Raw genomic sequence first — 17033 nt, 5'->3', positions numbered from 1 at the left:
CTCCTCCTCGGGATCACGGCCGAGGTGGGGTCGACGTCGTGTTTTCGAGAAGGATGAAGGACGGACGGACGGAGCAGGGCCCGGCCGCTGAGCTGCTGCGATTCTACGGGACAAAACCGCCTCCAAAAAGGGCAGCTTAACGACTTGCTTTTTCATAGTCAATCTGGGAAAGACGACTCTGGATTTCAGCAAGACTAAAACACGAGCTAGAAAAGCGGCCGTAGCGAGCGTCGGCTCGTCGGACAGAGAAAGGGCCGGACCACGCACGGGTAAGACCTTCCTCCAAGATCCCCTCAAATTCTCCTGGGTTCACGCATTCTCTTCACAGCCCCAAGAAACGGGGAGGCCTTTAGGGCGCCGACGCCGCGCCTGCCTCACAAAGTACCAGGAGGCCCTCTTGGGCCTCCGCACGCAGATCTGCCCTCCCGCCCGCCGGTGGCCCTGAGACAGCGGGACGAGCGAGCTCGGAGAACCGGGCCCGGTCCGTCGAGAAGAAAGAGAAGCTAGCGGGGAGCGCGCCAGCTCCACGGCGGCCCAGGAAAAGAGGAAGGCGGAAAATCGGGGCCACGAGCTCCAGAGGCAGGAGAGCCCTCGCTGGGCCGCTAGAAGTGCCTGCAGACTCGAGGGAGCGTCCCAAAGCTCCGGGGGGTGAAAACGCCAAAGACGTTTCTGCCGCTAGATGGCGCCTCAGAGACCCCCCGAGACCGCTGGTGGACAGGAGAAAACCGGCCCTGAGAGCTCAAAAGACAGAAGTTCAGATCCCGCATGGCCCCGAGAACGACTTCCTGAGGGTGGTCCGAGCAGGCGCCCCAGAACGGGGAGAGACGGCGAGTGCAGACGTCTAGGAGACACCCAACAATCGGCTCAAGTTCTCCATCAAGAGGGAAGAGCCGAAGGTGTGCCCGGCAGGGTGTGAAGATGGCACCCCCCCCCCGGGGGCTTCCTTGGCCGAGTTTCTCCTCTTCTCCGAGCCATCGGCGCCTGTGGGGATGCCTAGACGTGGCTTCTGCCCCCGGCGTGGCTCTCGGGGAGGCGAGAAGGACGGCACTGGGCACGCCCTGCCCTCGGCCAGGCCGGCCGGCGAGACGCCGAGGCAGTGCGAGAAGACACGCTCAGGTCCTTCTGGGGAAAGGCAAACCGAGCTCTAATCCCGCGCGGGCGCGTCTAGACTGTTCGGGAATGGCTGCCCCGAGGACCGAGCGCCGAGGCCTGGCTCCGGCCGAAAGCTCCCGGCACGGACCTTCCGAGGCTCTGCTGGACACCAGGCCGGCCGGCACCGAAGCCGGGAAGCCCCTAGAAGCCCCTTGGGGGATGGCTTAGAATCCTGGAGCTCCTCCTTCCCTTTACAGAGCGGAAGCGACCTGGGCCGAGCGGGGCCTGGCCCGGGAGGACGGAGCCTCCTATGTGGCCCCTCCTCGGTGCCCGGGCGGCGCTCCGGGGCTCGGCGCACACCAAGACCACGCACAGCGGGCTCTTTTCTAAAGAAGACTAAATTTATTCGGTATCCTAGGAAAAAAGTCTGGTTATAAGTCTATGAACAGTATAAAAGTACAAAACTGGTCGGCAGCTCCTACGACGTGGATACAAAGTGCATGACTACGTCCATGACACCTACAGGCGGAGGAGGAGGAGGGACAAGATGACTGGTGGAGGTTCAGCAATAAATAAATAAATACAGAAGGAGAGATGATCTATATTATAGTATATTCTACCATACTGCAGCCATTAAAATGTACAAAAAAACATTTCAAAAGAACACCGGAAGAAAATGAGAATGGCCAGGCCGGCGGCAGCCCGCGGGAGGGCGCGGGAGGGCGCGGGCTCTCTCCAGGAGGCAGCGGGCAGGGACCGCTACTAGCCTTAAGAGAAGCCCCACCGCCTCCTCCCCCTCCCGACGGGACGTGTCCGGCAGGAGCCCGGGCAGCACGGCGCCGGCCCGAACACAGCCATGTTTGGAAAGCTGCAACTCAACAGAAAGCGAACACGGTGCCCCCCGGCGGGCAGCCCGGTGTCGGGGTCCCTCCTCTCCGCCACCCTATGTACAGTGTATGCTCGTGTCCCAGACGCCCCGGCGGAGGCGCTCAGTAGTACGGGGGGCGCCCCGAAACGCTCCTCCCGGCCGTCCCCACAGAAAGACTAAGCTACGTGTGGCTGCGGCGCCGCCCGGCCCCCGAGGCCTCGAACGCTCTGCACAGTCTGTTCTAGGAGGCGGGAGAGGCTGCTTCAGAGCCGGTCCAAGAGGATAGAAAAAGAAAACGAACCCACCAACCACCCACCGAAAACCACTCTAGAGCCCGTCTTTTGGCAGGATAGCAAGTGTCCAAGTGAAAGAAGAGGGTCGTCGTGCGCTAGACTACGAGGGGCGCCCGAGGAGCGGCCGCGGCGTCACCACTCCTCCCGGGGGGAGGCGGGCGGGGGCTCGGCGCGCGGCTCCTCGGCCTTGTCGGCGGCTGCCTTCTTGCTGCCGCAGCAGGGCTTGAAGAGGTGCGTGTCGATGAGCACCTCCCCGAAGCGGCCCTTGTAGATGATCCCGCAGCACACCTTCTGCCTGGGGAGGAGACAGGCGGGTTAGGCGCCGGGCCGCCCCTCCCCCACCCGCCCCTCCCCCACGCCCGCTCTTTACCTCTTCCAGTAGGTGAGATCCAGAAAGGAGAAGACGGGGGTCCTGCTGGACCCGGAGCCCATCTCCACGTCCGAGCCGTCGTCCGACTGGTTGCTGTAGCAGGGAGACTGGGCGGGGGAGGCACTAGAGGTGGTGCTGTGAGCGTCCGAGTCTGGGGGGAGAGCAGGGAGAGCGCTGACCGCCGGCCCGGGCCGCCCCACCCCCAAGGAGGAGGACCTGGGCCGGGGCGCGCCAGGGAGCCCATCCGGAACGGGAAACGCCCCAAAGCTCCGCACGCCTCCGGTTACCCCCAACACCGGTCCTGAGGCCGCGGTGCCCGTCGTCCCTGCGCTTACCACTGACCACGCGGAGCGTCAGCCGCAGCCGGGACTCCCCGGGACGCTGTCTGTCCGCCGTGCCGACCCCCATCCCACGAGGGCCCCCGTTTTGGTTCTCCAGAGAATTGGAGCTTCCCAAAGAAAACGCAGCGACGAGGCTCATTTTTTTTGGCCCGTCGGGGCTCCTTATTCCCGCCCCCCCCAAGCACGCCGCCCCCCCACTTACTGTGGCGCTTGAATTCCTTCTGCAGCTTGTTGATCTGGTTGCTCTTTATCCGACTTCCCGAAAGAGTTTTCACTTTCTTTGGTTTTAGCGTCGTCTTGAGACTGGGGCCGGCCCGCGCGTCGACCACCTGGAAGAAAACAGGGTCCGCTTGCTTGCCGCACTTTGCTCCAAGGGCGCAGGGACGCGCGGCACAGGGAAGGCCCCCCGAGAGGGAGGCCGGGGGGGGGAGGGGGGGGTGCGCACGGGGCACTCACGTGATTCCAGTTCTTCTTGGAGCCCGCCGGCAGCTTCTTCCATCTCTTCACCAGAAGCACGCAGGCGTTACAGATGTCTCCGGAGCGTGTCTCGTGCAAGCTGGGGAGGAGAAAAGACGTCACGGGCCTCTCCTGAGGCAGGCCCTGCCACGGGGGTCCGGCCGGGAAAGGGGGGCCTGACCGAGGCAAGCGACACAGACGGTGCCCAGCCGTGACGTTCTCACTTGGCACGCGCCCACGTCTAGAACGGAGCCTGGCATCATTCCTCCAACATGCCCGTGAAAGTGATTCATTTCAGGGTGGCTGGACCGAGCCAGGCCCAGAGACAGGAGCTCCTGGGTTCTAATCGGGCCTCAGAGGCTTCCTAGCTGGGTGACCCTGGGCAAGTCACTTCATCCCATCCCTCAGTCCTGACCGCTCTCCCGCCTTGGCACCCCCCAAAGGACAGATCTGGGGCACAAGAGAAGGCTTAAATCAAAATGTGTTGGGGCCGCTGGTAGCACGGTGGGTACAGTGCCAGGCCTCGCTTCAAATCTGGCCGCAGCCACGTCCTAGTTGTGTGACCCTGGGCAAGTCACCTCACCTGGACTGTCTGGCCCTCGCTGCTCTGCTGACTTAGAATTGAGACAAACAGAAGCAAGGAAGGGTTTCAAACCACCCCAACTGCCCGCCCCACGCCACGATGGCTGCCAAAGCATTTTATGAGTGAGAGAAAGAAGGCCTCGTGAGAAGAACAACAGAACAAAAACCCAAAGTCTGACGGCGAGCCAGGCGGTCCAAGCTGGAGGAAGGGGCTTTCCCCAGCCTTCTGAGAGACTTCTCGGCATCTCTACTTTAATGGACCCCGCTGAGAGAGGGCAGTGTAGACGATGAAACCAAGAAGCTGGCCCAGAAGGCACGAGGGACAGAGCGAGAGTCTTCGTGAGCAACAGCAGCCCAAACCATGCCCGCTGCTGGCCAGAAGGCTGCTGGGTCCCTGGCCTGGGGTCTGACGCCCAACCCTGCCCCCAGGAAGCGCCTGACAAGACCAGCGCTTTGCGAAGCCCAGGAAGAGCGGCCCATGGCGAGCGAGGTCAGCAGGGCTCGTCGTTTCCGGCCAGACACCTGCTAGCAGTGGGGCCCCGGGGGAGCCGCTCCCCCAAGGCTGCCTTCGTCCCCTGAGCTGGAGAAGGTCACGGGCAGCCCCTGCAGCAGGAATGCCAGGAAAATCCCAAATGGGGTCTGCAAGGCGAGCCGGGCACAACTCGGCATCACTAAGGAAATGAAAGGCCGTTCAGGTACGGAAACAAAAAAAGGACAACCCTAAAGGAAAAGGAGGACCGATCCCCGCAAAAAGGGGAAGGAAGGCCCCTAACGCCTCCGAGCCTCAGTTTCCCTCTGGGAGTGCGACGACAGACACCTCCGTCACTGGTCCGGGTGGTTCAGAGCTTTGAAAACTCCGTCTGCCTTTCCAGGCGGAGACTCGGCACGGCTGGCCGAGCCGGTGACGTGGACACTTTCAGGGAACGCAAAGACGGACCCGACTTCCCTTCAGACGCTCTTACCCAAAGCAACTCTGGAAGTCCTTCTCGTAGCGCTTGCTGTCTGTGAAGCGAGAACTGGACGACTTGGCTCTGCAAATACAGCAACCCTCTAAGCTTCTGTACATCTTTGGCTTGTGGAAACCAAACATTTTGACTTCTTGGCAGCAGCCTGTAAAGCAAAGAGACGGACAAGCTCGGTGAAGGCAGGCGCCAGCGGCTCGGACAATGAGCACAAGCGTGGGCGGCTCGGAGGGCCACCCAGAGCCAGGCACTCGCCGGCGGGCTTCTTCCCTCCCCTCCGGGCAGCCTTCGGCAGAGCGGCGGAGACGGGACGCGGCCCTGAGACAAAGGGCTGCCGCCGCTTCGAAGGGACTTGGGGGGCACCTTGTCTAAGCCGGCAGGTCTTCGGAGAACCAAGAACAAGGCCTGGCTCCAAGCCAAGCCGGCCCTCAAGAGAGGCCGAGACTCTTTCCCTGCAGTAGTGTGCAAGAAGGTCTTCTTATAACCCGGCTGCCGGCGCCGACTCTGGACTCGCATGCCTGCCGGGAACACCAAAGCGCCACTAACACGAGAAACAGGAAATTCCTGGCCACGAGAACGCAGAAAAGCTCACCCCTACCCAGATCGTTAGGCAACTTCTCTGTCCACATGGCTACTCTACCCATTAATAAATATTATGGCACAAAACTCACCCTAAGGAAGCAGGCAAGGAGCAACCAAGGCCCAGAAGGGAGACTTCGGAGGCCCTCTGGATGCCCAGTTCACCCGGAAGCTGGGGCTGGCAGGATGCAGTCAGAATGTGGAAGTTTACGGAATTTGTGCCTTATCCAATAATAACGGTAACACGGTGGGTGACAGCCGGGCATTCGTACAAGCAGGATTGGCGGGGAAAAAGTGCCGGCCGCTGCCCCAGGCTCAGAACTGGATAGAAGCATGACTGGTCCAAGGCCACAGAAGTGGTAAGCAGTAGGGCAGAGATCAGAAATCTTGTCTTTGGACATGTACAAAAATATTCATATCTGCGCTCTTTGGGGTGGCAAGAAACTGGAAAACAAGGGATGCCCTTCTATTGGGAAATGGCTGAACAAATTGTGGTATATGCTGGTGATGGAATACTATTGTGCTCAAAGGAATAAAGAACTGGAGGAATTCCATGTGAACTGGAAAGACCTCTAGGAAGTGATGCAGAGTGAAAGGAGCAGAACCAGGAGAACACAGAGACTGATACACTGTGGCACAATCGAATGTAATGGACTTCTGTATTAGTAGCCATGCAATGACCCAGGACAATTCTGAGGGACTTATGGAAAAGAACAATGCCCACTTTCAGAGGAAGAACCGTGGGAGTGGAAACACAGAAGAAAAACAACTGCTTGACACATGGGTTGAGGCAGACATGATTGGGGACATAGACTCAAAAGGACCACCCTTGAATAATTATCAATAATATGGAAATAGGTCTTGATCGATGACACATGAAGAAACCAGTGGAACTGTGCATCGGCTACAGAGGGTGGGAGGAGAGAAAGCAAGAGCATGAATCATGTAACTGTGGAAAAAATTTTTCTAAAAAATAAAAAATAAATTTTAAAATTAAAAAAATTTTTTTAAAAATCTTGTCTTTGGACTTTAAATCCCGCATTCTTTCTCTTGGACCAGAATGCATCTGAGTGGGAGAAGGTGTGAATGAAAACAACCTAAATGCATTCTCTTTGCCAGGGCTACACCAACCAAAGTTACTAAAAAGATTCCTTTCTAGAACTAGAAGCCCACAGGAACAAAACCAAAGTGAAAAAAAGGAAGAGTAGTGGCTTTGCCACATTTCAAACCATACCACAAAGGTCAATCAATGGAATGTATGGTACCCATCGTACAGAACCAAACAATGCTAGCAATCCAGTGAGGAACCCCAAGACCTCAGGCTATTGGGATAAAGACTCACTACTTGACAAAGACTGCTTAGAAACCTAGAAAACAATATGGCGGAAATAAGATTTAGACCAATAGTCCACACCACATACCAGAGCTCCAAAGGGACACATGACCTCGACATTAGAATCATCATATCATGAACATTATCAACAATGTTTGAGGCACAATTAAGAACGTCCCTTTTGGATCTGTGGATAACAGATCCCTGAATAAACAAGAAATACAGAGAACTGCAAAGGTTAAATGAACAACTTCAAATATATAAAATTAACAAGCTCTGCACAAATTCGTTGTACCCAAGATTTGAAGAACAAAAGTTGAACGTGGAGGAAAAAATCTTTTGCAAGGAGTTTTCTTGAGAAAAGTCTGTTATGAAGAATTAATTCAAATGTATAAGAATAAAAGCCATTCTCCAAATAATGGTCAAAGGATATGAAGGTAATGGCCATCTTTTAAAAGAAATTCATATTACCAATATCCATGTTTTTTAAATGTTCCAAATCACCAATTGGAGAAATTAAAATTAAAGCAACCACGAAGTCGTACCTCATATTAATCAGATTGGCAAAGAGGAGAATGGCAAAGGAGCTGTGAAATACTCTAGAAAGCAATTTGGGAGGATGCCCCCAAAGTTAGTAAAGTGTGTAAACTTGGATCCAGCAATACTACTCACATCCTAAAAAGATCAAAATAAGGGCTAGAAAAGGTTCACCGGTCCAAAAACATAACAGTTTTTTGGGGGGTTGTGGCAACCCTGGAAACTAAGGGGGGGTATAATTAGGAAATGGGCGTACGAATGATGGTATCACTTTAATGGAATGGAATGCTGTGGTATAAGAAATGAGGAAAGAGGTTCCCAGTTAACTTGAGAAAACGCTGGGATTGAGAGAGAAATGACAGCGACAGAACAGCTTTGTAAATACAGGCAACTCTGAAAGACTGATCGATGCAATGACCAACCGTGATGCCTAAGGATCCGTGATGAAGCCCACTCCGCAGCTCCTGACAAAGGAGGGACAACTGGCTGGACTCAGAGAAAGGCATGCATGTTTGGGAACGGCCAATGTAGAAATTTGTTTTGCTTAACTTTGCATATTCAGTGTTCAATGGAAGGGAAGGGGGGAGAGGAAAGGGAGAGAAGAAATATTTTTACTGAAAAAGTAAAAATTAATCAACAGAAATCCATTTAAAAAAGGAAGTTACACATTGACTTCTCCTCAAATACAGAAAAGAGGAAGAGATCTCTATTTCTTGCTACTATTTGATGGAATTCTAGAAATGGTAAAGTTTCCAAGATGGGCAAACACAAAATTATCCCTATCTGGAGATGTGACTTAGAAAAATCCTGGGAAATCAGATAAGAAACTTAAGAAACTAATTCAGAGAATTAAGAACTTTAGCAATCCACCTCATCTACTTAAAACAACAGAAAGGGGAAGTCTCCTTCAAAATAACCCTAAAATGCATAAAATATTTGAGAATCAATCACATTTAGCATTTATAATAGACTCCATTACAAAATGCTTCCAATAAATAAGGAAAAATAGAAATGGAAAACATTCACTATTCAAGGATGGATGTGCCAATATAATAAAATGATAAAAATGATAATGCTACCAAAGATTTAGTGCCATCCCAGTCAAATTACCAAAGGGATCCTCATAGAGCTTCACAAAATAAGAATGTTCGTTTGAAAGAACACATGTTCTAGAATATCAATAGAAATAATGAAAAAAAGGGTTGATAGACAAGATAAGCAATAGAATGAGGAAGACTAAAAGGCATTGCTTTCTTTCCAAATGTCTTTTAATTCAGACCCTCAATATTTTTATTACACTGGTTTGGTTTACCCCCAGGTTATTTCTCCCATATTATGTTTATTTTAAGATTTTGCATCCATATTCATTAGGGAAATTGCTGGACAATTTTATTTCTCGCTTTGGACTGTTCTTAGTTTAGGAATTGACTACAGAAGGAGTTAGGCAGAACCCTTTCTTTTATCTCTATTTCCCAAGTTTATGTAGTATTAGAATTCACTCTCCTTTACTAAATGGTAGAATTCTTTGATGAATTTTTCTAGTCTTGAGCTTTAGCTTTGAGAATCCATTTGTGACTTTTTAATTTCTTTGTCTAAAATAAGTTATTTAAGTGTCCTATTTCTTGTTCTATTCTTCTGGACAACTAACATTTTTGAAAATATGCATCTCTTTCATTTAGAGGGTAAGTTTTGTTGACATGGTCCTAGAAATTTGTTTTCTTCTTTAATCAAATTAGCTAATTATCTTTATAGTGTGGTTTTTCAAAACAAACAAATCCATTCCTGGGTATTTTTTAAATCATTTTTTTCTTGTTCATCTCTCCTTTGGAGTTTAATGGAGGGTTTTAATTGTTTGGTTGTTTAGGATTTTCTTTTCAGTTGTGTGCCCAATTTACTGATGTGTTATTTCCCTCTTTTATGGATGAAAATTTAGAGAAATACATTTTCTCCTGAATATTACTTTAGCGAGGTCACAAATGTTCGTATATTGGCTCATTACTGTCATCATTTTTCATGAAATCATGTCTTATTTTTTCTTCAACCCACCCATTCTTTCCATTTTTTATCTTTGCTTCTAAGGCTTTTGATTGAATGTTACCCATAGGGCATTATGGCTGGTAAAAAGATACTCTCTACAAAGGCCATTCTAAAGCACAGAAGTGAAAAGATAGGGAGGCGCCTCATTTGGGATCATGTTGCAAACTGACAAAGACCAAAGAAAGGAAGTCTGTAGTGGAGGGGGGCTGGGGACACAGGTGGGCACACCAATGCATTGTTGGTGGAGCTGCTGGTTGGGATGGCCATTGGGGGAAACAATATGGAAGGATGCACAGAAAGCAGACTCTGGACCACTGCTGGGCATCTAAGCCCAAAGGAGGTGACTGACAGAAACAGAACCTACTGAATGAAGAATCATGGAGCAAACTGAGGGGAGCCTAATGGCCAAAGAGATGGAGGAGGCACAATGAGGTAGCTCTGGATGGAGAGCCAGGCCTAAAGACGGGAGGTCCTGCGTTCCAATCTGCCCAATCCTGGGCAAGTCCCTCAATCCCTTGGCCTTGCCCTGACCACAATAAATAAGATGGCAGCAAGGGGCCATCCAGCATTTCTCTCCAGAAGGGGAGAAAAAAGGAAACACGGGTGCAGGAGAACAAGGCCAGGACTCTCACTAACAGGCTACCCCCAGAACCCAACTAGAGTTAGGGAAAGCTGCTGGAGGGTGCCTGAGGAGCCAAGAAGGACTCACACCTCGAATTCCCAAGAGCAGCAGAGATGGAGAGCAGAGCATTCCAGGCTCCCCAGGAGAGGAGGCCCCCTCCCAACCCCTTCCTGCGCCCAGACCAGCATGCTTCTACTGGACCATCCTTCCCAACGGGCAAAGCAGCCGGCAGTCTGCCGCACACAAGCCCGCTCGAGCCCCCACGTTAGAGCCCGAGTTCTGCACGTAGAAGAGAGGAGCAGGAACAGGATGGACACACCTAGATGGCCCATCCATGTGCAGAGGATGATGATACAGAGAGACAGAGGGAAGAGAGACAGAGAGAGGAAATGACAGACAGAGAGAATGACGACAGACAGAGAGGAAAGATAAGAGGGGGGAGAGAGAGAGAGAGAGAGAGAGAGAGAGAGAGAATGAATGACAGAGAAACAGAGAGAATGACGAGACAGACAGAGAGGGGAGAGAGAAAGGGAAGAGAGAGAGAGAGAGAGAGAGAGAGAGCATGACAGAGAAACAGAGAGAATGGCACACAGAAAGAGAGACAGACAGAGAGACGGAGAGACAGAAAGAATGACAGAGAGAAATAGAGACAGACAGGATCCATATAATATGTTCATTTGGCTTGACTGTGGGTGTTTGTTAAAAGACTTTTACATTTTACTAGTCAATTAAGTGTTAGGGTGAAGGGCTAGAAAATAAACTGGAACTCAAAGAGCAAACTTGATTCAAAAAAGAGCTTCAGTATGAGGAAAGCATTTGAAGATTCCAGTAGGGAGTGCTCCTTGGGTGGGGGTTCTTAATCTGGGTTTCAGTCTAATCCCCTTTTACAGTGATATAGAGCAGATAAGTGTGCTAGGCTCAGTAAGGCTGAATTTCATCTCAGAAACATGTGATCTGGGTGACCCTGGGAAGCCATTTAACCTCTTTGCCTCGGTTTCCCCAACTTGTGAAATGGGATAACGAGGCCTCCCTCCCTGGGATGTTTGAGGATCCAGTAGGATAACAGGTCAAGTACTGGGCAAAGCCTCATGGATGACTTCTAGGGCGGCGGCAGGCAGTCTTTAGGACCGAGTGGCGCAGTATCTGGCCTACATCTCCACGCACCCCTAAGGCAGAGGGCGAGAACTCCCCACTGGATGAAGCCAGACCTCCACTTCCATCAGGGCTTAGCTTCCGGGGACCCAAACTCTCCAGGAAGTGCTCAGAAGGGAAATGCTGAAATCCGGGAAGGAGAACATCCAGGATGAGAGTGGGCAGAGGAGCGACACTGCGCACACTGCCTGCCCCCGAAGCTGGCTGGCTCGTCCCGCCCAGTCCCGAGATGCAGGGACGGCAGCCTCACCTCTATATAGACTCTGGGAATTTTCCAGGTCTGCCCCGCGGCCTGGCATTCTCACCCTCTCCCTGTCCCTGCCGGTGCCTCCCCTGAGCCACTGGCCCCCTCCATCTGGGATAGTTTGTTCTGTCCTCATTACCTTGGGCTGGCTCTGACCCAGCCTTCCCTCCTGAGCAGAGGGAGGAGAAAACAGAAGTGAGTGGAGAGAAGTCCAAAGGCTGGGAAGGAAAAGGCACCAGCCAGAGGGGTTCCCTTTTGGACAGGGATGGTCCTGGTGGGGAGAGGAGGCGGCCCAGGGCCTTCTGGGAGCAGAAAGGGTCCTGAGGACAGAGAACAGGCAGGGCCCCTCGCGTCTGGTTTCTTTTTAGTTTCTCCAGGAAAAGCCTCTTTGGATGGGAGGCCCCAAGATTCTCCCCAGCAGCCTCGGATGAAGGTCAGCCCCAAAGAGCTGCTGATTGTGGCCCTGGGACTGCAGAGAACCCTCAAACCTCAGTGAGGTCTTCCACCTGTCTAAGCAGACGGGCAAAGATGCCAACGTCCAGGCATGGCTCCCACCCTCTGGGACACGGTGGGTGTCGTCCCCGCCCCCCCCCCCAAAATCACTTGGAGTAGTTTTTGTCATAGCAAAGAATTGGGGGGGGAGAGTGGATACCCACCCCCTGGGGAACAGCACGAGAATGTGAGAGGAGGCCGTGCTGCCAGGAAAAACTAGAGAATACTAGAAAATACTAGAGAAGCACAGACGGACTTAAAGACACCCAACAACCACCAAAACAGAAGGGGAAGGGGGCGGGGGAGGGGAGCACAGCAAGGGGGCTCCATGGATAGAGAAGCCAGGCCCAGAGACGGGAGGACCTGGATTCAAATTTGACCTCAGATACTTCCTAGCTGTGTGACCCTGGTTAAGAATTTTTAAAAGAAATCCTGGGAAAAAAAAAAAAGAAATCCTGAATGTCGCTTTAAAGGGGAAGAACCCCAAAGAGATAGAAGACACTCCCCACTTTACAGAGGCCAGTGAGCCATAGTGCATAAGGTCAGGGGTTTTTAGACGGGTCACTTCCGGATTTTGGGGGTTCTCTCTCTAGGCAAATGGAGGGGAAAAAAAATAGGAAGAAATCTGAATGATACAAAAACAAGAGACACCAATCAAAATCGATCGTAACATAAAAATGGCCACCCTCTTTTAAACCCTCACCTTCATTTCAATTTTAAGACAGAAGAGCAATGAAGAGTTTAGTGACTTGTCCAGGATCACAGAGCTAAGTATCTGAGGTCACATTTGAACCAGGCCTGGTGCTACCTGGCTGCTGCCCCAAGACCAATATTTTTAAAAGGGATTGTAAAGAACAGGAGAGGAGGCTTGGAGAACCCCAAAAGTCCCACTTTCAAAAAGAGAAGAGGAAGGATTCTGCCAAACCAAGGGCCAAGGAATTCCTGGCAAGATTCTCGAATATTCTATCAAAGGAATGGGCCATCAGGAGCCATCCAGGGGCTTCCTACCTACCAGAGTAACCTCAGTTCCCAGCCCAACCCTGGGAGAAGCAAGAACTGACCCAGACAAGATTTACCTCGGTTTCTGCAAAGCAGCTGACAAGATCTTTTAGGGATAAGATGGAGAGATACGGGTGAGACAGCAGTAAAGGTCAATGAGAATGACAACTGTCCCAATTGCTGGACCCAAAGGGTGCTACTTAGGGGTCTGGTGTCATCTTGAAAGGCAACTCCTGCCTGCTCCTCCCTGGGCCACTGACCTGGAAGAGCAGCGCCTTCAAAGAAATCCCTACTTTAGCCAAAAGTGCCCCAAAGGGCTGGAGTCTAAGACAAAAATCAATGGGAATAAATGCAAAAAATGCTCAAGCTGCAAAACCACCCCCACAAGTACAGTCAGTCTGACAACAGAGGATGAGACCAAGTGGACCCGAATCCACGGCACCCCTGGGCTCTTCAAGAATGTTGCCTTCAGCTCTGGGTCCTGCAAATTGGTTCAATCGTATATCCAAAAGACCGCTGCTTCTTGGACAAAGTAGGGACAGCAACAGGGGCCTGCTGAAGCCTCCAGGCCTGGTGCCCATTAGGGAGACCCCAGAATACCAGACAGACAGGAAAGCCCCCCCAAAAAAACTTCCCAGGATTCCTGGGGTTTGTTGCTTTATATTGTAATGTAGGAAGAAGCATTTGCAAGGCCGTTACCATGAAAATAAACAGCTCAAGTTGGTTGGTGAGAAGGAAGAGAAATTCTACAAAATCAACAAAACTCTTCCAATGAAATCATTGTAGCTGAGGTGACCTCAATGCAAAGGTGAGCAAAGGAGAGCACTGAACAGCTTACAAAAGGAGGCCCGACTAAAGAAAAAGGAGAATGAAATGAGAATTGGGAGTGGATCAAGAACCCAGAGGCCTCACTCCTCTACATCAAGAATGCAGCTGGCCAATGCCTGGATTTTACTTTCAGCCAAGTCTGCTGTCACCCCACTGTGTGGAATCTGCTAATTACTTGAAGAAATTGGAATGGAAGAACAAAGCGAGACGTGGGCAAAGTTTTTCCTCTTCTTTTGCCGCCTGTTCTTACTACTCCGGGGAAAGTAGGTGGCTTCTGGTTTTCTCGTGTAGTAAACTGAACTCATCAAAGAATCTGGAGGAATGCGTCCACACATTTTCACTTTATGGCTCCCACCAGTTTGTGCATTTTCCTAAGTAAATAAGAGTTGTCAGGCAAACCTTTGAAAGGAGCCACCAAACCAAGCTGGAGAGTAACTCCTGTGTCCAATGTCAGCTTATTAAACAGGAGTATTTTGGAGTGTGTAGCCCATCAAATGACGCAAAGGCTTCCAGAGCAGAGAAACTCTTGGAAACCTGAAGGGGTTTCTCTTTGACGAGATGGATTTCCAGGCTGGCTTCCTCCTCACTGAGAGGAAAATGGGAAGAAAGGAAAAGAGGAAACCCTCATCTGTCAAAGCTATCAGAAACAAGTCACAAAGTGCTAAGAGTATGTCTAGTGCCTCCTCCTCCAGGCAGAAGCTCTCTTGGCCATTTAAGAGATGTAAACAAAAACTAGAAGGAGCTCCCAGAAGCATTGAGCTGCACCCCCCCCCCTCCCCCCCGCTTCCAGTGCTGATGGTCAGGCTTTTTATATTTATTTATTTCTCTTTTACCAGTTACATGTTATTACAAATTCCAAACGGTTCCCTTTCCCTCTGTGTTATCAAAGTGCATCTATTTTTATAAGGCTCCAACAAAGTATGGGCCACCAAAAGAGGCATCCAAGTTTCTGCCCTCAAGTGGCTTCAGTGTGACTGCTGGAGAGACACAGGTGTAGGTGGATAAAGGAACACATGGGCCGTCCACAGAGGGTTTGAGAAAGCAGATAAGGAGACATGGGAAAGGGCTCCTCCACAAGGACGAAGGAAGCCAGACAAGCTTGGAGGAGGAGGAGGAGGAGGAGGAGGAGAGAAACCATTTCATGGGGGAGAGCGAGGGCAGAGGCACTGACTGGGAAAGATGGAGAAGCAGTTAAGCAGGTCAGCACGGCTGGCCCTTGGAGTTAATGGAGGGGAATCACATCTAAGAGGATTGGAGGAAAGACAGAAAGGGGCCAGGCTGGAAAAGCCCCTTGGGGGTAAGGGCGCTGGCACATGAGGAGCTTAATAAAGCATGTTTCTTCACTGAAAGAGGTAAGAGTGGCAACTGCCTGGCCCATCATAGATAGAGGCATCTTCCGAGCTGTGATCCTCCCCCGCCCGGGTTCATTTTAAAGCCTTGGTGAAGAAACACAAAGTTCTAGGCCATAAAGCCTTGAAGCTTCACAGGGAAGCCCAACAAACTGGTTCTCAGGGAGGATTTCTAGAATTTAGTTCCAGCTTCCAGAGCTGTTCCCAAGTCTCACAAACCCCAAAGCAGAGCCAAGTGCCCCAGAGGCACTGGGGGAGCTACTCTTGGCGCTACTATGTGCCCCCAGCACAGGTCGGCCACCCAGTCAAAGACAAAGAGCCGCATGAAATTGCCGGCCAGCATTCCCCAAGTCAGTTTCCCGCCTTTGACCCAGGAGGAAGAAGGCCCTTCCTTCCGGCCAGCCCCAGCCTCTCATTTGACATGGAAATGTCAAACTGCCTCGGGCAAAGCCAAAGGAGTTCCAGGCGGCCCTGCACATCTTGTCCTAAGAAACCCCAGATGCATTAACTTGAACTGTTTTTCTTCTGTGGACTCTTTCCCAGCCACATGTTACTCGGCAGTGCTTCGGGTGACCAGGCGACCAATAACCCCCCCACAGGCCCATTCCTCGTCCCCACCAGAACCAAAGGCTGGGCTCTTCTCTCAAGCCAACAGCTTTTCAGCTCCAACCCAGGGGCCCGTGTGAAAACTCACCGAAAAGGAAAATGCCAGGCGGTGGTGTGGAGGCAGCAACAGCTCGGAGAGGTGGCAGAAAGCCCAAAGGCTGAGCCTCGCAGCAGCCCTGCGGCTCTCCCCCTTGGGTCCCCCCCAGAAGGGGAGGGCTGGAGCCGGGAGGGTGCTCTCCCTTCCAGCCCTAGCCCAGAGAGGTTCAGTCCCAGGGCCCACTGATCTCTCCAGTAAGCAGGCAGAGGGAAGCCGGGCAAGTTTCTGGGGACTTCTGGGAATCAAAACAGGCTTTTCAATAGATGGGGGAGGGGCCGGTGAGAAAGGAGTCGCTGACCTCGCCCAAAGGGGGGGGGGTGTCAGCTTGGGCAGCTTTGTCTCGGGAGGGCCCAACCCTCTCCTCTCTCCCGAACCATCTTCTCCTCTGGCCCGGTGCTCGGCCGGCCTCCAGTCCTGGAACTCCAGCTAAATCAAAGTGGCGGGCCGGGTGGGGAGGCTCCTGGGCACCCCTCTCTGTGTGCACACACCCATCCACACCCACAATCCCGCGGGCACCCGGGGGCCCAGGACACTTCCTCATGGTTCCGGCCCAGGTAGGAGGCTACCGCCTCCTTCAGCAAGTTCCGATAAAGCCCGGCAGCAGCCGCAGCAGGGCCGGCGGAGCACCTGGATGCTCGCTCGCTCCTCAGTGCGGCCTGCCTGCCCGCCTCCCCACAGGGCTCTCCGCCGGCGGCAGCAGAGAGTGGGGCAGCCCTACCGCCCAAGTTGCTCTTCAGCCCTTCTCTCTCCCAAGTCAAACTCCTCCCATGGGGCCGAGCCTCCCCGGGCCTGGCGAGCCCCTGGCCGGGCGGGCATCTGTGGTGATCCCGGAGGGAGTCCAACAGGCCGTCCCCCGCCCCCCCCCCCCAGCGCCGCACCGCGCCGACTTGTCCCTCCTCATGGCTTTGCCCTGACGTAATTCAAACATGGCAACAGTTCGACTTCAAAGGCGAAGCAGCAGACCTCCCATCCACACACGCACGCAGCCGGGGGGCGAGGGCAACGGCTCCCGGAGCCCCGGCAGGGGCAGGCGCGGCCCCGCCGTGCCCGGGAAGCTTTCTTCCTCCGAGCCGGAAAGTGAAGGCGCCCGCGGAGCGAGGAGCGGGGAGCGGGGAGCGCGCGGCCAAAGTTTCCCCGCGAGAGGCCGGCCGAACAAAAGCCCCTCCGGCCGCCGCCGCCGCCGCCGCCTCCAAC

At 52.7% G+C, this 17033-nt stretch overlaps 1 protein-coding gene across 2 annotated transcripts in view; it reads right to left on the bottom strand.

Moving 5' to 3' along the window:
* Window positions 1–1687: 1687 nt before the first annotated feature.
* The window catches only part of SINHCAF (SIN3-HDAC complex associated factor), a 112146-nt gene continuing 96800 nt past the window's right edge, over window positions 1688–17033 (bottom strand). The window contains exons 1-6 of one of the 2 annotated variants that reach the window (XM_044678553.1): window positions 15831–15889; window positions 4965–5112; window positions 3421–3520; window positions 3167–3293; window positions 2624–2774; window positions 1688–2548 (exon numbers count right to left, since the gene is read on the bottom strand). In XM_044678553.1, the coding sequence (XP_044534488.1) occupies window positions 2386–2548; window positions 2624–2774; window positions 3167–3293; window positions 3421–3520; window positions 4965–5092 (669 nt within the window). In that variant the 5' untranslated portion in view covers window positions 5093–5112; window positions 15831–15889 and the 3' untranslated portion in view covers window positions 1688–2385. Of the gene's footprint in view, window positions 2549–2623; window positions 2775–3166; window positions 3294–3420; window positions 3521–4964; window positions 5113–15830; window positions 15890–17033 lie in introns of those variants that run through there. The other variant, XM_044678552.1, reaches the window with a different exon arrangement.

Source organism: Gracilinanus agilis, chromosome 5, assembly GCF_016433145.1.
Source record: "Gracilinanus agilis isolate LMUSP501 chromosome 5, AgileGrace, whole genome shotgun sequence".
Taxonomy (NCBI): domain Eukaryota; kingdom Metazoa; phylum Chordata; class Mammalia; order Didelphimorphia; family Didelphidae; genus Gracilinanus; species Gracilinanus agilis.
The sequence above is the reverse complement of the archived record's forward strand: the minus strand, read 5'-3'. Positions and strand labels throughout refer to the sequence as shown.